Raw genomic sequence first — 24,285 nt, 5'->3', positions numbered from 1 at the left:
TCCTAGTGTTATTTCCTTTGAAATGTCTGGGTCCCCACCTGTCAAGATGGAGTTTGAGCTGGCCAATCTAGAAGTGTACACAGTGGCACAGCTGAGGGACTTCTGTCAGGAGATGGGGGTGTCTGTCGGGTGAAGCGCCAAGAGAGAGAAGCTTCGGAAAGCCTTGAGGGCATGGGTAATGGCCCACTCAGATGGGAGAGTGGATGAGTGACAGGGGGATGCGGGCGCTCCAGGAGAGTTAGACATACAGCACATTGACATTAGTGAGAATGAGTTGCCAGGAAGGCGTTCCGAGTCAGGCAGTATTGTGTCAGGGAGGAGTGCGATGCCGGAGGAGTATGAGGACAGGAGTGAGGAAAGGCAATTGAGGTTGGAGCTTGCTAAGATGGAGAAGGAGAGAGAGGAAAAGAGGTCAGCAATGGAGGAGAGGAAGCTTGTGCATGAGCTTAGCCTAAAAGAATTTGAGCTGCGAGCAATGCAGATAGGTGCGCAAGGCAGTATGAATGGTGGCAGCGTACCAGAGGTTCCATGAGAGCCAAAGTTCTATCTACCGAAGGAGGTGATAGCCAGTTTCAGTGTGGGGCATGACATTGACAAGTGGTTGGCGGCGTATGAGGTGTCCTTGGTAGCCCATGGGGTGCCCGAGAGTTACTGGGGGGGGTGGCCTGTATCAGTACATGCCTCCAGTGGTAAGGGACACGATCCTGACTTTAGAGAAAGCGGACCAAACCAACTACCCTGTCATGAAGGAGGCTCTGCTTAGGAAGTTTGGCCTCACCCCAGAGAAGTATCGCCAGAGGTTGCTCAACAGCCATAAGCTGCATACCCAAAACTGGGTGGATTTCTTTGATTATGCATGGTTGGGTGCGGGCAGCGAAGTGAGCGATTATGAAGGGCTGTACAATTAGTTTTTAAGGGAGCACCTTCTAGACAGATGTTTTCTGGAGCTGCGCCAACATCTGGTGGACCGCAAGCTGACCGATCCTTGGGAACTTGCAGAGGAGGTGGATACCTGGGTTAGCACCCGGGTGTCCCACTAGGGACCCGGGTTAGACGCCTCGAAAGGTGGACAGGGTTTTCCCCAGAAGAGAGAGAGGGGAGATAAAAGGAAGGAGTTCTCTAGAGGCCCACAAAATAGACCGCCTGGGAAAGGGGTAAGATCCCCACCCCAATCTGGATTCCATGAACCCACTTACCCTGACTAGAGACAGCAGCCCAGAACTGTCCAGTGATACCAGTGTGGGGAGGTTGGACACTACAAGGGGGATCCCCAGTGTCGCAAGAGGTCCCCAGCCCCCACAGGAGGTAGGGGCCCCGGGGTGGCTAGGGTAGCACCGGGGGAGGAGTTGTCCCTAGACAAGGGAGGGGATTGGACAGGCTTGACTCTGGTCTCACTCGGGATAGAGAGATGGTTCCAGTGAGGCCATTACTCTCGAACACTGCCAAATTTCAGCAAAGGGTGCGGGTTAACAGGCAGGAGGTGGAGGCTCTGAGGGACAGCATGACTATTGTGCTGAGGCGACTGATGTCCCCGGAGCAAGTGATCCTTGATGTATTCCTTCTGGCCATATTGGCTGACGGCAGTATGAGGCACTACCCTGTGACTCAGGTTCCCTTTGAGTGGGGAGGAGTCTCGGGCCAGTGGAGAGTTGCTGTAAGCCCTGCCTTACCAGTGAGTGTTTGCTCGGAAATGATCTGGAGTATACCGCCTGGAAGGAGGTGGATTTCCAAGCCCACACTGAAATGCTGAGGTTACCAGGATTGGCTTGCATGGTCACGAGGTCCATCGCTGCCCAGCAAGGAACTAAACCCGGCTTGGAGCCTGGAACAATGGCACAGCCCAATGCTGGTAAAAAAAAAAAGAGGACGTTGTGGAGGACACGCCCCGTGAGATGGATGGGGAGCCCGCCGAAGTAACCCCGGAGTCCACGGAGGTGGATGTTGCTCCCGGTGGGGACTTGCCGACTCCTGCCGAGTGGCAGGTGGCAGGAGGGCCTACCCAGGAGGAATTCTGTTGGGCACAGAGAGAAAGCCCCACGCTTGAAGGCATGCAGCGGCAGGCCGAAGCCCAAGCAACCAACCAAGAGACCGGCAATTACAACATTTACCAGGAGGATGGCCTCCTCTACAGTGAGCCCAAGGCTCCGGTGCATGGATCATCAAGGGCCTTAGTGGTCCTCCAATGCTACTGAGCCTTCCTGCTAGAATTGGCACACAAGATACCACTAACTGGACACCTGGGTCAGGACAAAACCTTTGCATGATTGGTCCCACATTTCTACTGGCCCAGAATGTGAGTTGCCTCTGACACCTTCTGCAATACCTGTATGACATGCCAGACGAGTGACAAGACTGGGACTAAGTTGAAAGTCCCTTTGTAACCGCTCCCGGTTGTCGGTACCCCTTTTGAGCGGGTCGGCATTGATATTGTCGGGCCAATGGACCCGCCGACTTCTTCGGGACACCACCACCGAGTACCCAGAAGCCATTCCTCTGAGGACCACCACTGCACCTGTGGTGGCGTGGGCCTTGATGGGGATTTTTACCCATTTGGGATTCCCCAAGGTCGTGGTGTCGGATAGGGGCACAAATTTCATGTCGGCCTACATGAAGGCCATGTGGAAGGAGTGCGGGGTGACCTACCAGTTCTCCACTCCTTACCACCCTAAGACTAATGGACTGGTAGAGCGCTTCAATAAGACCCTGAAGGGGATGATCCGGAGCCTGCCAGAGGACTTGAAACGTAAGTGGGACGTCCTCCTTCCTTGCCTGCTGTTTTCGTACCGAGAGGTGCCGCAGAAGGGAGTCGGGTTCAGCCCCTTTGAGCTGCTCTATGGCCACCCCATCAGGGGGCCCCTCAGCCTTGTGAAGGAGGGGTTGGAGAAGACTTGGAAGAAGCTTCTCCGTGACCTGGTCAGCTACATGCTGGCCTTCCACAGCCAGGTGGCCAAGCTGTGAAAATAAGCCTCAGACAAACTGGAGGCTAGTCAAGCCGTCATGAAGGAGTGGTATGACCACAACGCTCGGACGGTGGAGTTGGATGCGGGACAGAAGGTGTGAGTCATGGAGCCCAGAGAGCTTAGCGCCCTCCAGGACCAGTGGACTGGACCATATGAGATCGTGGAGAAATTAGGCCAGACCACCTATGTTGTTGACCTTAAGACCCCCGAGAGCCCCATAGGGTGTTCCACATCAACCGCCTGAAGCCGCACCATGAGCGATCTGAGCTTGCTCTCCTTCTGGTGATGGATGGGAGCGAAGAGGAAGAGAGCCAGCCTCTTCCAGACCTTCTGGTGGCCCAAGAGAAGGATGGATCAGTGGAGGGAGTGGTCCTCTCCCCATCCTTGTCCCCCGAGCCACAGAGGGACTGCCGCCAGGTATTGGAGCAGTATGCCTCGTTGTTCTCCCTCACTCCTGGAGTCATGCATGTGTGTGCCCATGACGTGGACACAGGGGACAGCCCACCCATGAAAACCAAGTCTTACCGGCTGTCCGACAAAGTTAAGACCAGCATCCAGAGTGAGGTGGCCAAGATGTTGGAGCTGGGGGTGATTGAGCCTTCCAGCCGCCCTTGGGCTAGTCCGGTAGTGTTGGTGCTGAAGGCGGCCCCACCGGGCACCACACCAGAACCTCAGTTCTGTGTGGATTACCGTGGTCTGAACTCCGTGACCAAGACGGATGCTCACCCGATCCCTCGGGCGGATGAGCTGATTGACCGGCTGGGAGCAGCTCGGTATCTAAGTACCATCGACATGACGTCAAGATACTGGCAGATTGCCATGACGGACGGAGCAAAGGAGAAGACTGCGGTCTCCACCCCCGAGGGCCACTTTCGAGTTCGGGTGATGCCCTTCGGGCTCAAGAATGCTCCGGCCACTTTCCAGCGGTTGGTTAACTAGGTGCTTTCTGGCCTGGAGGCCTTCTCAGCTGTGTACCTGGACGACATAGCTGCATTCAGCAGCAGCTGCGAGGACCATCTGCTGCATCTCCAGAAGGTGCTACAGGCTCTACAGCGGGCTGGCCTAACCATCAAGGCTAGCAAGTGCCAGATTGGACAGGGATCTGTTATCTACCCGGGACACCTGGTGGGCGGGGGTAAGGTGCAACCTCTCCAGGCCAAAATTGAGACCATCCTGGGCTGGGAGCCCCCCAAAACCCAAACAGAGGTCTGAGCCTCACTGGATATTACCGCCGGTTTTTCAAGGGGTATGGAACCATCGTAGCCCCCCTGACTGAATTGACGTCCAAAAGCAGCCACGAAAAGTCATCTGGACGGTTGTCTGTCAAGAGGTATTTGACACCTAGAAGCACCCGATGTGCACCGCTCCAGTGCTTGCAACACCAGATTTCTCCTAGGAATTCATCGTGCAGACAGGCACCTCTGAGCATGGCATAGGAGCTGTGCTCTCTCAACTGAACGAAGAAGGCCAAGACCAGCCTGTGGCCTTTATTTCCCGAAGGCTTCTACCCAGGGAACAACAGTGGAGTACAATGGAGCGTGAAGCCTTCGCTGTGGTTTGGGCCCTGAAGAAGTTGAGGCCATTCCTCTTTGGTTCTCACTTCCTCATTCAGACCGACCACTGACCCCTTCGCTGGCTCATGCAAATGAGAGGCGAAAACCCCAAATTGCTAAGGTGGTCCATTTCCCTCCAGGGTATGGACTTTCGGGTGGAATATCGGCCCGGAGTAGACCACGCCAATGCTGATGGTCTCTACCGGTTTTTCCGCCTTAGTGATGGGAACTCCCTAGAGGTTGGGTAGCTCTCCCCACTTTTGGCTGGGGGGGAAGCATGTTAGACCTGTCAGCCCTAGGGCGGTCTTACCCCGTTTTTTTGCCCTTTGCCTTGTTTTTTCCACCATCTTTTTTTGTTGGACCTAGGTCTCTGGGCGCCTTACCGCTGCCAAACAGTGCTGAGGTGCAGTTGCTCTCTTTCAACAACATGGCTGCCACAGGCCCCTGCTACCGTGGAGTGGCCTTTTTAGACACGCACTAGTAGTAAGGAGCAGGCTGGGACATTAGGATACAGTAGCACTGCCATCCCACCTTTTCTACCCATAGCATAGAATGTGGAAGCTCCTGAAACCTTCTGGAATAGGGGCAGGGTTACACTTTGCCGCCTTCTGAGAGTGGTCACCTGCCCTAGGAGTATAAGGGAAAAGGAGGAAAATCTGCCTGTCAGGTGGGGCATCACTGGACCTGGGGGAACCTCTGCAGGAGTTTAGGCGGCTGGGCCTAGGGGAGGAGCCTACACCACTGGAATTGACTGGGCCTAGGCACTGCTTTCTAAGTTAGGTGAGGGACTCTGCCAACCCACTGATCTGGCCCAGCGTTGGGGAACCCGGGGAACCACCCCCAGTGAGGCAAGGGAAACCATCCTACCTGTGAGCCACCAACTCAACCCGCCCTTCTTCCCCCTGGAGGCCCATAGGAATGAATCAGAATTACCAATTCGGTAAATACCTAATCGGTAAAAGGGGGAAGACTTACAAGGGTGGCAGGGTGTCACATTGACACCCTGCTGCACCCCTGAATAGTGCATGGGTGCACATGTGGCACACATACATGCCCTAAGGGCATGTATCTCTGCCACATGGCACTGTTAAAAATTGTAAAAAATTGCTTTTTTAATGGTTTTCGATATTTACCACCAACTTGTACTTGGTGGTAAATAACGAATCCTGAAATGAGAAAAGCACTCATTTGAGTGCTCCCTACTTTAAGGATTGGGTAATTTACCGAATCAGTATTTTAAGAATTCAGTAATTTACCGATTCCTTAGATTACCGATTCGGTAAATTACCGAATCCTTCAATTTGGCTTCCTACATCTGAAAAGCCTAATACCGGTCGGTAACAGCCAAAATTTGGTAATTTCAACCTTTACCGACCAGTATTAGACTGCTTCATCTGGCCCTACATCCATAAAGCGCTCACCTGCTGTGCCCCTCCGAGTGCAGTTGACGTAGAATCGTTGTTGCCCCAGGCGCTGTGAGCTCTCGGCGCGGTCCGGCCCCAGACACAGCTGTGCCCTTCCAGGCGCTGAGCTGCAACCAGCGCTATTGGCCATCGCCGCCACTGCCGAGACTGCCTTGCGTCCCAGGCGCTGTGGGCTGGAAGCGCTATGCCGGCTGTCACTACCGCTGCCCCGGGTGCACTGCCGGGGGGACGGTGTTGGCCGCCTGACCTGCTCAGAGCCAATTGTCTTCGCCGCGTGGCCCCCTGAGCCTGGGGAGGGCTGCTGCAGGATTGCCAGGAGCCACGCTAGGCCGGTGAGGCCAGAAAGGGCAGTGTCACGTGGCTAGGGCGCCGGCCACGTCATTGCCCGCGCCTCCACCAGAGGGATTGGCCCGAGCGCCGTGCCCCTCCAAAACAGGCCCGGATTGGTTTTGGGTATCGCACCCCTCTCGGTTGCGTCACAATTGGGTCCCGGGCCGGGAGAAGCCTACGGAGGCCAGGGACCAGCTCCACCCTCGCCACCGGACTCGGGGTGAGAGAAAGGGCCCCCACCAACCGGCATAAGCCCCGCGAGGAGGCCTGAAATACCAGCGAGGGGGCACTCGACCCTCCCCCCACTTGCCCCATGCCACAGCACGCCGCAAGGGCCTCCTCAGAGGCTGAAGAGTACATTAATCCCCCCGAGGAGGAGGGCGGAAGACTGGAGTGAAAATGGGGCCTCGAGTGAGCAGTGAGCAGTGAGGCAGCCCCGTGACCGCCCCTCCCCTCAGGGAACTGTAGTTGGGCCCAGTCGGCCCTGGTTAAGTTGATAAAGGCCTTGAAAGGTGGGTACAGTGGCTACAGGCCCTCTGAACTATGTTTAAGAACTGCCAGATAACTGTTTGTGCTCTGCATACGGAAAACCCCTGTGGTGTTTACCACATAAATAAATAAGAACAGAGGATGAAGTTACATGAGGTATAGTTTATTAAACCTCAGCCACGAACAGCTCTAGCTCAACTGCCAGGAATCTACATCTGGACATTCCCAGCATCAGAACGTTACACACACTTAATTCCACATTCTACAAAGAACATGGGCATAACATGCAGAGTATACAAAGCTTACCATTACACATCTCCCTTCTTAACAACTATAAAATTAAACATGCAGCAAAATAAGAGAATAGGGAGAACAACACAATGAAACCTAAAATAGAAGACAAGAAAAAGAGTTCATACATAATCTTTCATGTAAGCGGGAGCCTTGCGTATTCTTTGACTCCTTACGCGAACTCCAGGAGAATATCTGGAACAAAGTGGAGGAACATTGACAGCACCAAATAAATGATTATCAGCATCAAAATCACCTTGTTCACAACTCTTGGATTTCACTACAACAACACGACTTTTGTTCCAAATCCTCCCATCATTTGTTTTTATAGCGTTCTTAAAAACTTTTATTACAGATCTAACATTGGTGTACTTCGACCAAGATTTTCGTCCAACAGGTGCTTTTATTTTGACTAAATCACCTATTATGACTTCTTGAAACTGAACACATTTCTTATCATCAAAATACCTTTTTCTACAGGCTTGTTTTTCCAACTCCCTCTCTCTCCATGCACCAATGCGGTTATCCACAAACCCTTTATTCAATTTCATCCAACCAGGACACCACATGGTATTGGGAATTCTGCCTTTAAATAACTCAAAAGGAGACTTACCAGTGGTGGAGTGAGGAGAACACAGATAGGCATCTATCCTTTCCTTGAGAGCTACTTTCCAATTTAAACCATTAGCCCTTGCAAGCTGAATACATTCTTTTAACGTTTTATTCACTCTCTCAACAGCACCATTGGTTTCAGGATGATACAAAGAAGATCTCTTGTGAACAACACCACGATTATTCAAGTAATCACCAAAAACACCAGAACAAAATTGAGGACCATTGTCCGACAATATACTATTAGGAAAGCTTTCCCTCTTGAAAATTTCCTCCAAAAACTTAATAACGGAATCAGACGTTATGTCGCTAACTGCACACACCTCAATCCAACGAGAATACAAATCAATTACTACAATCAAGTAAGGAGTGTCTGACACACCAGAAAGCGGCCCTAGGATATCAATGGCAATCTCATCCCACGGATGATTAGGTAAACTCCTACAAACCATGGGCATTTGTTTAGTCTTAAGAATTTTATCGCTTGCGCAACATTCAACACATTCTCTAACCATGCTTTCTATCTCCAAATCCATTCCAGGCCACCAAAATTGTGTTTGTAACATCTCCTTAGTTTTCACAATACCCAAGTGACCACAGTGTGCATGCAATAACAATTATCTCCTCAAGACTGAACAAGGTATAAGTCTCACTCCACGTGTCAACAAACCATCCGTTATAGATAATTCTTCAGAAACAAGAGACCAAGGTTTCTCCAAAGTTTTTTTTCTCTCAGCATACCCATCACCTTAACTAACACCTCATCTTTTTCCAGTTCATTTTTCCACTCATTCTACTCAACAACACCTTCCGTAACTTCACAGACATTGATAACATCATTGTCCTCTTCAAACACATCCTCAACAAACATATTATCTCTTTTCACCAATCTAGAGAAAAAATCAGCCGATTTATTAGAAACACCAGGTATGTACTGTACCTCAAAGTCAAACTCCTGCAAAGAAATAATCCATCTCCTAATCCTAGACGAGATAGAATCTAAACCTTTCTTGCAAAAAACCTCTTTTAAAGGCTTGAGATCAGACATGACAAAGATCTTAGTACCCCAAAATAAATTTTTAAATTTCCTCAGAGCCCAGAAAATCGCCAAAGACTCTTTCTCTATAACAGAGTAATTTAACTCTGGCCCTCTAAGACACCTTGAAGCACAAGCAATGAGAGAATCATTACCCTGTTTACTTTGAACTAAAACTGCCCCAAGACCTTTATCACTAGCATCAGTAAATAAATATGTTGGAAAACCTGGAACAAATGCACGAAGACATGGGGCTTTCTTCAATTCATCTTTAAGTTCTTCAAATTCTTTCTTACATTCACTTGACCATTCAAAAACCACACTCTTCGCAGTAAGCCTTCTCATATTCTTAGTCTTATCAGCAAAATGTATGATGAATTTCTCATAAAATTCCTCCATACCAAGAAACTAAAGTAACTCCTCCTTATTTACTGGCTCCGCCATATTGTCAATGGATTCAACTAATTCAGTTTTGGAAAAACACATTCGCTCTTTATACAATGCCCAAGATAATTCACTTCTTCCAAACCAAACTTACACTTCTCTTTCTTAAGTGATAAACCAGCTTTACTCAACCTCTCTAATACTGCACATACATGTTCATTATGCTCAAATATATCAGCTCCATAAATTAACAAATCGTCTTGATAACACTTTATGCCACACAGACCTTTGAGAATACATGCCATAATGCGTTCAAAAACTGAAGCAGCTGAAATCAGCCCAAAGGGCATCCTTTTAAATTTAAATGTGCCCATTGGAGTAATAAATGCTGTCAAGTCCTGACAAGACACATCTAACTCTACCTGGTGGTAGGCAGAAACTACATCTAAGGTGGTAAAGTACCTCGCTCCTTCCAAAGTTCCTACAATTTCATCAATATTTGGCAAAGGGAACCTGTCAATGACAACCTCCTTATTCCAGGCACGTAAATCTATGGATAAGCGAATCTCGCCAGTGGGTTTCTTAGCTATTACAATGGGTGCCAACCATTCTGTGGCCTCTACAGGCTCAATAATTTGATTCTCAATAAGTTTATAAATTTCCTTCTGTACCTTTTCTTGTTCTCCTAAAGGAATTCTCCTTACTTTTGCTATAACTAGAACTGCATCTTTCTTTAATTTAATACAATGCTTGTAACCTTTTAAACATTCCAAGTTCTCATTGAATACATAAAGAAATGTATCTGCAAACATTAAAGACAAATCCTCCACCTCCTGTATCTGTACTTGAGGTGAAGCATTTGGATTAAGCTTAACTCCTAGATCACGTTGATGTCTCCAACTAAGCAGTGCATCACCTTGTTTAGCTACATAAACTTTTCCAGGAATAATACGACTTCCCAACTCATTGTTAGCCACAAAATAACCCAACAATTTGATAGGTTTATTTCCATAACTCAAAGGTAAAATGTCACTTCTTAGGAGCTTAACATTTTTTCCAAAATTTGTATGTCATAATGTATGTAATAATGTTTCATCAATCATGGTAATTTGCTAACACGAATCAAATTTGAACTCAATTAATGCATCATCAACTTTTACCAAATGTGATGGGTGTTCTAAAAGGCTTCCATTAACTTGAAAAGTCACAGTCTTTACGTGAGGTTGAGACCATTTTCTATTAACATTCTCCCTTTTGTTGATTTTAGTTCTACAACATTTTGAGAAATGCCCCCTCTTACCACAACTATTGCACATAGATTTCAAAGCAGGACAAATAGGAGAGTTCGCCAAATGACAAAAATTTCCACATCTAAAACAAGAAAACTTGTTATTAACACTTGTGACATTAGAATTAGAGTTATTCAATGCAGAATAATTTTTATCTATGGCTACTTTGTCTTCTTTTTTTACTTGACAAACTACTTCCTCAACTTTTAAGTAACTTTTATTTTCTCAGTCCGTCGCCTTTTCTTTTTCTCCTTTCAATTCGTCTACACATTTAGGGCCCGATGTAGGTAATTCTAAATTACCACTTCTAAAATATCGAATCATACCGATTCGGTATTTAAGAAGTGGTAAATTAGAAGGGGGGAAAAGTAGGTATTTCAGATTCGGTAAATACCGTTATTTACTTGATTCCTATGGGCATTGCAACCCATAGGAATCAATGGTCATTACCGAATCGGTATTTACCGTTTCGGTAAATACCGATTTTTGCAAGGGTGCAGGGGGTGTCACTTTGACACCCTCTAGCACCCTGAATTCAGGCACGTGTGCCATGTGGCACACAGACATGCCTTAAGAGCATGTCTGTGTGTCACATGGCACTGGTGTGCATGCACACATATGCATGTACACCTGTATTCGGTATTTTACCACCCAATAGGATTGGGTGGTAAAATACCGATTCTTAAAGCCCTGTGGCACTCTGACTTGTGCCAGCTACATCTGCATTTACAGAATCGGTATTTTACCGAGTCTGTATTTACCGATTCGGTAATTTTACTGAATCGGTAAATACAGAATCGGTAAAATACTGATTCTGTAAATGCATGCCCTACATCTGGAAACCGTAATACCGGTCGGAAACGGCCGAATTCGGCCGTTTCCGACCGGTATTAGGGCACCTACATCGGGCCCTTAGTCATGTGCTCAACTTGTTTCACAATACCTAAAACTTCTTCCAATGGAGGTTCATCCTTTACCCAAAGTTCTTTCCGGATAATGTCATGTGCACATTTTAAAACAAACTGGTCTCTTATTCTTTCTTCCAACGTTTGACCAAATTTACAAGAAGAGGCCAACTTCCTTAACGCAGAAACATAGTCCTCCACAGATTCATCTTTTTTCTGACCTCTCAAACCAAAATGGTATCTTTCCATTATAGTACTCAATCTGGGAAGATAATGTCTATCCAATTGTTCAATTGCTATTTCATATTCATTTAAGTTCCTTTGCTCAGACGCACTTAGCTCCGGTAAATGTTCTAATACATCCTGACCTTCGCCTCCCAAACAATGGAATAATAATCAATGTTTCCTTTCAGCATTTAAGTTCGTTCCGCACACCCTTGCATAGTTAGCAAATATTTTCTTCCATTTCTGCCATTTTACATTAGGCTCTCCTGGACTTGTTAGAAAAAATGCTGGCTGAGTTACATTTTGCATTTTCTTTTGTTTTTTCCTTTTTTTTTTAAACGTAATTTTTTTTTAACACTTCTCCTTGAATATAAAGAATATTATTAATTTTTAATATTTATAGATAATTTTTAAAATTATGTCTCTATTGGCCTTGGAGCTCTTTATTATCCAGTCACAATGCGTGCAACAAAATTTTTCTAATGAGCTGTATATTACCAGAATGTTACATTAAAATGAGAACAGTGAATGACAGCCTCTTTGCAATACAGCGCCGATATTATGCCCTTTCAGAACAATGAACAGGCCATTGTTACGCAGAGAACGTTGTCTTTTTTTTTCTATAAGTCAATCTTTTTTTTTTTACTCGTGTAAAACGTTGTGCGTCATAATGGTTTACAAGCAGATGCTGGCGTAGAGCGTCACTGTCACAATGGTTGACAGGCAGATACTAACATAGTGCGTCACTGACATGCACACGCTAATACTAAACGAAACTCCACCGTTCCTGGCGAAACGCCGTTCTTGATGAAATGCACACGTGAGTGAAGATAACGTGACTGGCACGCAAAGCGGTTGGGACGTTTTCTCCCGACTTTTCTAAATAAGTCCAATAAAGCCCTTTTAAGGCCTCCCACCACACTCCTCACTTTCCTTTTTTGAACTCGAAATTGAAGTTTCAGCCGCTGGGAAGACTACGCTTTCGTCAAAATAAATCAGCCGCTGGAGGAGTGATGATAGTCGAGCAGGCTTCGTGTTGAGGTAGGAAGGGTTTACTCCCGATTGTCGCCAAATTAATGTGGTGTTTACCACATAAATAATTAAGAACAGAGGATGAAGTTACATGAGGTATAGTTTATTAAACCTCAGCGACAAACACCTCTAGCTCAACTGCCAGGAATCTACAGCTGAACATTCCCAGCATCAGAACGTTACACACACTTAATTCCACATTCTACAAAGAACATGGGCATTACATGCAGAGTATACAAAGCTTAGCTTTACAACCCCCTTCTTCTTGGAACTGTTCATCCCAGTGTGGCCTAATTAAGGAACTGTACTATAGGGAAAATATGAAATGTTCTAAATTGCAGCTAGGAAATGTTCTATCTTGAAGTGTCCTATGAAATGTGGTTATCCTGAATCTGCTTAGGACAAACGTTGTTGCATATTCCTATACAATGTAATGTTGCCTGGTTTTTGAAGGAATGTTGTTGCCTAGCTTGCCCATGCATGTAGGGACGTACTGACAGAGTTACTTCTCTGATGAATTGATGCATAGTTTATGACAAGTAATTACCTACCTGCAATGAGACAAGCCTAGATAAAATATTCTTGTTTTAAACAACTGGTTGGTGTGGTGTCCTTTAATGTGTGTTCTTCCCCATCTCAGTGGGAGTGTGTGCTGCACTTCTGCTTAACACCTAGCCTTTGGGTGACTTCCCGCTCGCGCCAAGCGACCGCAGTGGATCTGGTGACACCAGTTCTTACAAGTCTCGTGAAGAGAAGTACTTTGAGGCTCTTTTGAACCCCGCCCGAAAACCCTTACGCCCCAAACAAAGCTTGCTGAGGCTGGTGCCGATGTCATAGGGGGTTTTCACGCCCCTTAATGGACGTTGGCAATCAAAGCCTCAGAAAACAAGCTGTAAAATCACTGTTTACAGTGGTTTTCAGCTCATGTTCCCTACAATGTGGAAGACCATCATAGGTGCCAGTGGTGACAATTAAGTGCCTGTGCCGAGAAATTGTGGCTGGCTCAAGTTAAATATTGACAGCTCTAGTGCAGATGGACGTAGCGGGGCTGCTGCTGCACAGCTTTGGGCCCAGGGACCCGGGACAATACATGGCTGCAAGGCTCTAAACGTCAGGGGTCTGGAATAGGCAATGGGAAGGAACTACCGTTAAATAGAAGTCCACTTATTACGCTGAACAGTACTTTTCAACAGAGGGAAAGGTTGCTCGCCTGCAGCAACTGGCTGCTATGCTACCTATTTAGTTTACTTTAAGATGTTTATTTTGCGACTGTAGCACTTTACAAAGGCCATTACATTGAAACAAATTGAAAAGTGGCTTAGTCAAGTGAATTTGCAACTTTGAATGGTTTAAGGAAAGAATAGTTAAGACGCTTTATGAGTTCCCACTTGAACCTCACAATAGTCTAAGGTTGCAACATGATACAGTAAATTTGATATGAACATGGTCTGATGGAGAACAGATAACGCCATTAGACCCAAAAGACATTGGCTCTATTCAAACTTAAAGAACTTTGGGCCAGATGCATGAAGAAACTCTTTCGCAAATGACCTACCTCATGAATATTAATGAATTAGGTCACAATTTACAACCCCCTAGGAATCGCAAAAATCACAGGGATGGTGGCCTGCTGGGGTCAGCTGACCACTGTGTCTGTGATTGCTTTAAAATAAGCAATTTTTTTTTAAAATGCAGCCCGTGCAAACATTTTCTTTTCATTGGGTCCTGCCTAGGCAGCGCTTGCGCTGTCTCATTGAGAGATGCAGTACATACAATAGCGCGGTAGCTTTCTGGAAGCTCTGCCCACTCTCCGCCCATCTTTTTCGATCGGCTTACATCCTAAATGATGCCTTCTGATTGGCTTTAGGCTTCTTAGTCCCCCCTCCTAATGGCCAAAGTGTCATTTGTGTCCTTCCCTGGCTATTGGCCCCTTTACTGAAACACTATTTTATGTACTGTGTCCCCCTCCCTCCCCCTCCTGCAGTACGTCACTTCTCGCCCCCATCGCCCCTCCTCTCCCATTCGTACCTTCTTAAATGCCTGCATTCCCATTTGTAATGCAATACGTCTTGCGTAAATGTTAGTGGTATTGCATTGCTAATGCTTGTTTTAAAGTAGTGCACAGTCACAAGCACGGCACTCTGTGAGCGGGAGTCCCCCGCTTTGTGGTTGAGTGGTAGCCAACCCCGCATTCTGTGTTCCTTGAGGCGGGAGCCCACCCTGCAGTTGTGCTCAGTTAAAAGCGGGAGCCAACCCCGCACTTCGCTAGAGAAAGCAGCGCGACCCGGAAATCAGGCGCCCTTGCCTGGTTGTAGGCAGGCCCCAAAAAGGAAGCGCAAAGACCGGTAGTCAGGCACCTCTCGTGTGGGCGGTCTCCCGTGCACCACGGAGAGCCCCGCACACCGGCCAGAGAAAAAAAGAGCTCACCAAGCTAGATTTGCAATGTTCTCGCCTCTCTCGCGATATTCCTTCTGGTCTCCCCTGACTTGGAAGGAAGTTCCTTCCTTTTTCTAACGCGTCTCCTCAGTGCAGAGCGCCACGTTCGGACAGCAGCAGGGCTGTAAGTATGACTCCCCTCTTACCGGTTGTATTATTGTCTGTGCGCTGAAATGGCTCGAGCGGAACATAAATGTTAGTTCTCGAGTGAGGAGATGAAAGCGGGAAGATAGTTGTTTAGATTTTTGTAGCTGCCCCCAGTGCACTGTGTTTTTTTCCAGCCATGCTGCTCTGCTTTGATGAAAAAGGCAGGTTTTGCTCCACTCATTTGAGATGCTTCAATATGAGGGGCACTGCTCACCTCTCTATAGTATGCTTACAAGGCATTCGTTTTTGTGACGCGCTGGTATTTACTTCTGTGTGCCGCTCCTGTGCAACCATCATATGAGGGATATTTGATGTTTTGGTTTTCTTAATTCAAAGTTATCCAGGCCTGTGTGGTGTAGCTGAAACAGCAATACTCTTTCCCCCAGATTCATCAAGAACACATTTTGCGATTCTTAAATAGCGAAAAATACTGATTCGCTTTTAAGGAATTGCAAAATGGAATGCATCAAGAAATCACTAAAAAAATAGCGATTTCTTAATATTCCTTAATTGCGACTCGCAAATTGCAAGTCGCAATTAAGGATTACCTCCCCATTCATTCCTATGGGCCTAAACGCCCATAGGAATGATTGGGAAGACAATCTCAATTTGCGAATCGCAATTAGCGATTCGCAAATTGAGATTGAGATTTCAAGGGTGCAGGGGTGTTCAAAGGACACCTTGTTGCACCCCTGAAATTGATTTGTGCACATATGTTACGCACACACATGCACTTAGGGCATGTGTGTGCGCAACATGAAACTTTGAAAAATGCACTTTAGTGCATTTTTCTAAGTTATTGCAAATTACCATGAAGTTTTACTTCATGGTAATTTGCGTGCCCTATTAGCGAATTCGCTATTTTTTAAACTTTCATGCATTGCATTTAAGGAATTTCAATTTGAGATTCCTTAAATGCAATCAATCGCAATTTAGCGAATTCTCTATTTGCGATTTTTGCATGTGGGATGATGCATCCCAAATGCAAAAATACCGGTCGCAAAGGGGCAGATTCTGAGAATCTGCCCCTTTGCGAGAGGATTTTGGTTTGATGAATCTGTCCCTTTATCACTAAAGTTACAGATGTGAAAAACAAGCTTTGTTGGTATAAAATGAATACTTTGCTATATTGTAGCTCCCAAACTTCCTTCTCATCCAGATTATGATTTATTTAAATGGCAATGCGCCCTCAGCATCTTTAAACGTGTTTGTTGGCATGATCAGCACTGTGTAACATAATTATGGCACGGCACCTATGCCCACTTTGGCCAAGTGTCCTGTGATTACATTCTTTAAGTAATAAGTTTGCTTAGTTTTCGACGCAGAGTTATTTTACTGCCTAGTGGACACAAGGAAACAAAACAGACTATTTTAGAGTATCTGCAGTTCCTTGGAGCCAGGGCCCTTCTAATAAAAGGAATACTAAACACTTACAAGGTCCCAAAGGCAAGACCGATGCATTGCAAATGCTTGTTTTTTAAAAGTAGGCAGTGGTCTGTGGGATCACTGCCTGCTCTTAAAAAAGGCTGTAACATAATTCACGAAGGGAAAGGGGTCCCAATGGGACCCATTCCTATTCGTAGATGAGTTACCATCTACTTAAAGTAGGTGGTAAAATGCAAATGTTTTGCAACTGTATTTTGGTCACAAAGCATTCCTACATACCGATTTGGTATTAGGAAGGTACGCTCGAAACACGCCCCATCCTTATTGCGAATTCTAACCCTATTTTGTGATTTGGTAACAGGCTACCCAATCATAAAATAGGGTTTGTTGACTCTGAAAAGCATTTTTTGTTGCGTTTGCAAGCAGGAGAATTCTGCGAATCTACCTGTTTGCAAGGACAAAAATGCTTGATGCATGTGCCCCCAAAATCCATCTTGAATGTACATCTAAGTTAATAATAAACCTTAGATATATTTTTCATTCATGTTGAAGTTACTCATGAACTGGCATCAAAGAACTACATTCAAGCTGCATAATGTAGGTTAGAACGTTATGTTTTGTTTCTCTGTCTTTCATTATCTATTTCTAAAGTTGCTAAAAAGGATTCAATTGTAAAGCCAACACCAACCAACACTTTAAAAATTAAATGTACGTGAAAGATGGGCTATGGGCCATGATAAGATGAGTGGCACTGTTGGACGGTGATAGTGAGAATCCATGGAGGTGGTCATTGGTGGGAGAGGTATGCCAAAAACGATTGTCGCCGGGGCACCACCAGCGTTTAATACTTCTCAGTGATGATTTGTAGATAGTTCGGACAGAGAGCCATGCTTTAAAAATATGGTTCCGAATACTTTCTCCTCTCTTTCTTGTTAGGGGGACTTCCTATTTTTTCCATCCTGCTTCTGCAATTTGTTTACAGTTAATTAGCATTTCAAAACAGGTGCCTTTTTGAATCAATTACTGTACAGCTACATTGATTTCTTAAATGTTGTTTGATTTATTAAAATGATACTTCGTGGATCAGCAAACCGTGAAGATTCTCAATGTTCTCCTTTACATGAACACACATTCTATGTCATTTTTCTGAAGTCATATATGTTTATGGTATTAACGATCCTTTGGGAGTGAATTATGCTACTTAATGGAGTCAGTTTCATGATTCCGTGTTTGCATCTTCCAGAACACATGCAAAAAGTAAAAAATTCGTAAACGCAGAGTTGTTCAAACTTGCTGGATCGATACTGAGTTTTTAAATATTATCAGAAAATAAATGTACATGCATTCAATCTAAAAGGGCATCATTTTTGCAGTCTGTGGTTATTCTGAAGGTCTGCATAAACCTTCTTCTCTTCGTTCAACTTTGAGCACCCTTGATTTTGTCAGATGTGGGAAGAGGCTCGCCTGGTGCAGATTATTCCCTAGTATGTTTTCAAGGCACTCTGTACTCGTGCGTTTTATTCCCAGGGAAATATAGCTGCCAGGTCTTTCATCTTCTCCTGATAAACGAGGTCGAAGTTCTCACTTCGGGCAACTGTGAAGTGGTTCTTCCAGTCGCCAGTGATCCCTGCAAGACACAGACAGAGCGGATCAAGTAATATGACAAAGCCTATAAAAATTCACGAAGTGGCTCCATGAGGAAATTCAAGCATGGGATTGGTTGAAACAAATTGGTGCTATACGAGGATTTAATATTCATAGAAGTTTTATTAAACATTCTTCTAAACTCTCTAAACATTCTATACTACAGTCAAAGAAAAGCAAGGTTACAATTACATCAAATGCGTATAAAAGACAATATTATTGAATGAGTGTCTGATAACTAAGGGCCAGGTTCAAAGTTTGTCGGATGGGGTATTCTGCCGCAAACACAGCAGAGTACTCCGACAGCCAAATCTTCGGTTTGCTGGCTCTACTTATAGTGAGAGCGGATCATGATCTTTATTATAGCAATGGCTCATTGGTTACACGGCCAGAAAGTTTACTCTGATGGGCAGACGGAGCTGGGCCAGTCGAAGTAAGGACAACAGACTAGCCTCCCTATATATGGCCTGATTTGTTTTTTTTGTGGACCGCAAGCCGCTGACAGGAAACCCCTTGCGGTGACGGACAGGAAAAAAGACAAGCATTTGCAATTCAATAGGTCTTGCAATTGTCAGATTTTGAGCTATTGGCATTGTAAATGGCACTGCCTTTTATTTTGTGTTTTAAACCAAATAATAAAAGGCAATGCTATTTACAATACCAATAGGTCAAAGTTTCTAAAATGCAAGACCTATAACTATAATACATTATATCAAACCAATAGAGTTCCTTGTTACAAGTACACCCACATGCTTGCTGTTACAAAACACTGCAAATAATGCAGCACGCTATCTAAAATAAATGGTAACAAATTTAACATTTCAAAAACCGAGACCTCCAGACTGCACACAATAACATGCAACATTACACCTACCCATAAAAGTGTTTTTTTGTGGAGCGTTGGAAACATTATGAGCATGTCGCACATCTGAGCATTGCATTCTGTGCACTTTGATAAGTGCTGTGCACAGGTAGATGACGCTGTCTATTTCACAATGGCATTGCAACAAATACCATACAGGGAACACCCCAAGATTTTGTGGGGTGTTACTGAGCGATGCTACACATCAGTGTTTAACCCTATCTGCCGTGATTGGGTCATCACCATGTAGCTTCCTAATGGGAGACTGGAGTAAGATTGTAGAGTTCCAGAAAGTAATTACTGTAGTGTAGGTGGAAAACCATTGTACAAAATTAAAAGTCTGGCAGCAATGGAAGCCATTTTAGGAAGCCTGCTCTGATGTGCCCCACCTGCAGGGGGATTCACAGCAGTGATGGGGACACACCTTCAGTTTTGAGGTGTAATGCAGAAAAAAGAAATGCGCACGGCCTTCTTACAAGTAGGGGTGGGCGGACATTTCCGTTCCGCCCACAGAATGTGCGGAAATGTGCCCCTTCCGCCTTCCGTAAAGAAGGCGGAAAAATGGGGCAAATTTCCGCACACTTGGGGGGGGGAACGGAAATGTCCGCCCACCGCCCGGCTCCCGCCTGCAATATTAAAAAGATTAAAGCTGAAATAAGACTTAAAACACTTACCTTATAACGGGGACAGCTCTTCCTGTCTATTGCGCCTTCTTCTTTGAAACAGCGCATTTGGTCTTTCGCACAGGGCCGGCAAGCCCTGCGCGGCAGGCTCCAGCAGGCATTGCAGCCACGGTGGCCTCCTGCACCTCGCCTAAACGTTGGCGCATCTCCCTGGTGAGTGAAAGGGGCCGCCCACGTGGTAAGAAGGCAGCCCCGGCGTATGCTGGGCGGATCGGGGCAGGGAGGGCACTGGGCCGGCGGGTGGTATAGTAATGGGGGACGGGGAATCTCAGGCGAAACGAGCAGATCCAGCGAAGGATCCAGAGGAGTTTTGCAGGCCTCATGGCCCGTGGAAAGGGCTGGCTCCGCTTACGCTGCACTTGGGAAACAGGGTGGGAGGCGGGGCGGCGAGAGGCGTGCAGCCTTGTTGTCGGCTATGCGTGGTTCACCTGAGGGGGGAGACCGTGGCCTGCCGCTGGGACTGTGCGCGGCCCGTTCAGTTGCAAGGAAGGGGTGAAGCAGCTGGGAGGTGGACAGGAAGCTGAGGGATACCCCAGCGGGCGCGCCGAGGAGCAGGGCCGATGGATGGGGGTTTTGGGCAGCCCCAGATCCTGCGTGTCTATCTCTGGCATGGGAGAGACGGGAGATTCCCAGTCTTATGAACCGGGCAAGGAGAGAGAGCCTTTCTCTGTGGTGGATTTGGAGGCCGCCTTCGAGGGGAATTTGGGTAGCCCTCTCCTTTTTTTGCTTCCAGGCTCGGTGAAGGAGGGGACGTGTTCAGTGGGGAAGTTCCAGGGGGGAGGGGGAATTGGCCCAGGTGAGTGGGGCACCATTGGGTGTCTTTCCGTCAGGGAGCAGTGGCCAACTGGGCAGGCCCCCCATATAGTCAAAGTGAGTCTGGAGCCTCCACCTTGGGGCCATGGGACCTGGCTTGGTGGGATGGGGCTGGGGGCAGTTTTCTGGAATCAGATTCTGAGGTGGTGGGCGAGCTGGATCCAGCAGTGGGAGGCCCGGCTTGGGAGGGCCTGGACATCTTTCCTTCTTAGTCGGAAGGGGTGAGAGGTCACGCCTGCGGGGAGCAGTCAGGACTTCAGGGGCCTGTGGGAGGGTGAGGGAGGTCAGCAGGACGGCAGGGTCACAGACGAGGGATGGTGACCGGGGAGGTCCCCGGGTGGGGCTAGGAAGCAAAGAAGAAAGGGGGGAGGTGGCAGAGGTTGGGGCCTGCTTCTGCTGTGGTCGAAGCCATGTTGGAGTGGAGCGGGAAGTACAAAGGGGGGATCCCCCCTTGGTATGGGTTGGAATGTCAGAGCAGACAGGTCCAGATAAGGGGCGGTAGGCCGGGGCATTAAACCCGGGCTAGCAGGGTGCAGAGGCAGAGCATTTAGAAGCGAGGGACCCAGCACATCAGTCCAAACATTTTCTCGGTAGGGCGGGGAGCAGCCCAATTACACCGAGGTGAAGGGAAGGTGGAGCCTCGCACATTGCAACCCTGTACCAGCGGGGTATCCCGTTGCGGCCAGCACACAAAGGTCCAGTATGACCTCACTGGCCTTAACAGCAAGCAGGTCAAGGTGGTCTGCTATGCCAGCGAAGACGGAATTTGAGAGAGGTCAACGCATGGGGGAGTATCGGTGTGTACAGTCGTCTCCCCCGCAAGGAGTGCATGCTGAGTCCGGTAGGGCAGTGTAGGGCATGCTGGGTCCGGGAGGGCCCGTGGTGTGGATTTTGCTAATGATGAGCTCCAGGTGGAGGAGCCTATTGTGTTGGATTATGATGAGGATAGCCCCGAAGGGGAATTCTTGGATAATGAGGAGGGGGGCTCTCTCATGTGTCTTCTAGTGTTTTGCAGGCATTGGCGGTGGCACCACACAGAAGGGCATCGGCGTCAGGATTTAGGAGAGAGTACAGCCCCTTGGTGAGGGCTCCTTGGACAGTAGATCACACAGAGCCAGTGACAAGACAGTTGGTGTCTGTGGGGCATTCTCCTTAGAGCCAGATGAGACTATTAGGATACAGGCCAAACCTAAAATAGTGTCTGTGGGGACGGGGGAGGTGGGGGTGGGGGAAAGATTGAAGGGAGATTACGCAGAGGTAAATATGTTAAGGATACGGGGGTAGAAACAGGGGACGGGGAAGTAGAGCAGAGCACCAAGGTAGAGAGCGGGACAAATACAGAGGCAGCAGTGGGGGTAACGAGTCTTTGGAGAGTAAAGAGATGAAAATTAAGAAACTACCATATATGGGAGTGACAAAGCCTTTGGGGGCTCACTTAATAGTGGCAACTAAGTAACGTATTTGGAAAGGTAAATACATGGAAATGCTGAAGCTTCTACACAGGGAAGTAAGGTCTAAGGAGGGCTCTAAGGAGGAAGAATATGAGTAAGCCAAGAGATCTAAGGGGCTGTTGACCATAGAGAATTGGACGGCAGCGTTTTTAATTTACGCCAGTGCTTACTGCGAAAAGTTTCCTGAGCGCTGCATAACCATTTATAAGTACATGGACGTAATTCAAAAGGCACAGATCAAGGGGGGTGGCTAAACTTGGGCTAAATATGCTGAGGAGTTTCGGGCCCGTATGGCTTGGGACCCAGAAGCGAAGTGGGGGGATCTGGACACAGATCTGTGGCAGCACACGATGGGGTCTGCGACTGGTGGTAACACCTTCCTTACGGCTAGCGGTTTGGCTTTGGTTTACTGGCCCTTTCAGGGAAGGCCCACCCGGGGAGGGGTGGGAGGTGCAGCCACAACACAATCTGGGGCAGGATGGGCAAGCTGTGACTTTAATATGGGCCTGTGCATGTTAAGAGTACTGTAGGTTTAAGCATGAGTGCTCAAAGTGTAGCGGGCGCCATCCCCTGGTTAAAAGTTGGGGCAGCAAGGCCCAAGGAGGCCAGCAATGACAGCAGCCAGGCGCAGGCACATTAGGACAAGCTCAGCAATACCAGAATAATAGGGGGGGAAAGTGTGCGGCCCAAAGTCTCCTACGCATCAGGTTAGTGAAGCTGGAGGAGGGCCTGCGGGGGTACGGGGATCTGAGGGCAAATCAGGTGCTGCTAGAGGGGTTCACAGAGGGGTTTCATTTAGGTTACCAAGGGCCACGTCAGAGGCGGTGGGTGGATAACCTAAAATCGGTTTCAGAACACAGACATGTGGTGCAAGGCAAACTGAACAAAGAGGTGTGTGAAGGGAGAATGGCAGGCCCCTTTGATGATTGGCCAACTGAGAATTTGATTATTTCACCAATCAAAGTGGTGCCCAAAAAAGAGGAGGATCAATACAGACTAATTCAGCATCTTTCACAGCCAGAGGTGTTTTCCATTAATGATTTTATTGATGAGGAGGCGGCCTCAGTTTCATATTACTCATTTGACGTGGCCATGTCACTAGTAGTGACTGCAGGCGCAACTGCAGCGATGGCTAAATGTGACATCAAATAGGCATTTCGGTTGCTTCCAGTGTATCCAGATGATTGGGATCTTCTGGGTATCCATTTCGGAGGTAAATGGTACGTGGACAAAGCTTTACTGATGGGTTTCTCTATGTCGTGTGCTTTATTTGAATGTTTTAGCACCTTCTTGCAGTGGTACTTTACTCAGCACACAGGTCACACATTGGTGACACACTACTTGGACGACTTATTTTTTGTTGGTTCACCAGGCTCCACAGAGTGCCAGACAGCTCCGGGGACTTTCCATGAGCTTGTGGATGACCTGGGGCGCCATTGGCACTGGAGAAGACAATGGGTCCCTGTACGGCTCTATCTTTCTTAGGAACTGAAATTGATTATGTGGCAATGAGGGCTTGTTTGCCAGCCGACAAAAAAGTTAAAATGTTGGAACTGTTGGATGTAATGCTGTCCAAGCAGAAAGTGACAGTAAAAGACATACAGGTGCTCCTCGGTCATCTTACCTTTGCGTGCAGGGTGGTCAGGGCAGGGAGGACATTTTGTAGGGGAAACATCTTTCGCGATGCAACTTTTACCACGCAGTACCTTTACAATGCAGGTCTTTCAACGCAAGTCATTACAACGACTTGCGCTGGGGGGCGCTCTAGGATAGGTAATAGTTTAATTTACTATCCAACACCTTCCCTACTATCCACGAGGACTGAAGTTGGAATAGTAAATTAAACTATTCACTATCCAGCACCCCCCAACGCAAGTCGTTGTAACGATTTGCGTTGAAAAACCTGCGTTGTAAAGGCATGCGTGGTGAAAGCATGCATTGTAACAATGTACATCCTTTTGTAGGCAGTTGGGGCGGGCACTGGCGGGAGATCATTTACCTCACCAGCATGTTCGCTTATCAGCAGGGGTGCAGGAGGATTTGCGCATGTGGTCAGTTTTTCTACAATCTTTTAATGAAGTGCCATTGGCCAGGGAGGAGGACGATCTTATTTGATGCAGCAGGCAGCAATGGATTTTGCCATTATTGGCAGGGCAGGTGGTGTGTTGAGCAGTGGCCACAGCAGTGGAAGGATGGTGGGAGGAGCATAACTTTCCTTGAGCTTTTCCCATTACTGGTGGCACTATCGCTGTGGGGGGAAGAGTTGGCACACAACAAAGTTGTGGAGAAAGACTCACCGCCTAAAGACTCTCTCTGTTCCTGCTGCTGATCCC

General features: G+C 47.2%; 1 protein-coding gene across 3 annotated transcripts in view; it reads right to left on the bottom strand.

The window, feature by feature from the left end:
- Positions 1-17,539: 17,539 nt before the first annotated feature.
- Positions 17,540-24,285, bottom strand: part of LOC147701882 (sulfotransferase 2B1-like) — a 365,039-nt gene continuing 358,293 nt past the window's right edge. For all 3 annotated transcript variants that reach the window (XM_086930512.1, XM_086930514.1, XM_086930513.1), the window contains one exon: positions 17,540-18,126. In XM_086930512.1, the coding sequence (XP_086786638.1) occupies positions 18,017-18,126 (110 nt within the window). In that variant the 3' untranslated portion in view covers positions 17,540-18,016. The remainder of the gene's footprint in view (positions 18,127-24,285) is intronic.

The sequence above is a fragment of the Lissotriton vulgaris genome, chromosome 7, assembly GCF_964263255.1.
Source record: "Lissotriton vulgaris chromosome 7, aLisVul1.2, whole genome shotgun sequence".
Taxonomy (NCBI): domain Eukaryota; kingdom Metazoa; phylum Chordata; class Amphibia; order Caudata; family Salamandridae; genus Lissotriton; species Lissotriton vulgaris.
The sequence above is the reverse complement of the archived record's forward strand: the minus strand, read 5'-3'. Positions and strand labels throughout refer to the sequence as shown.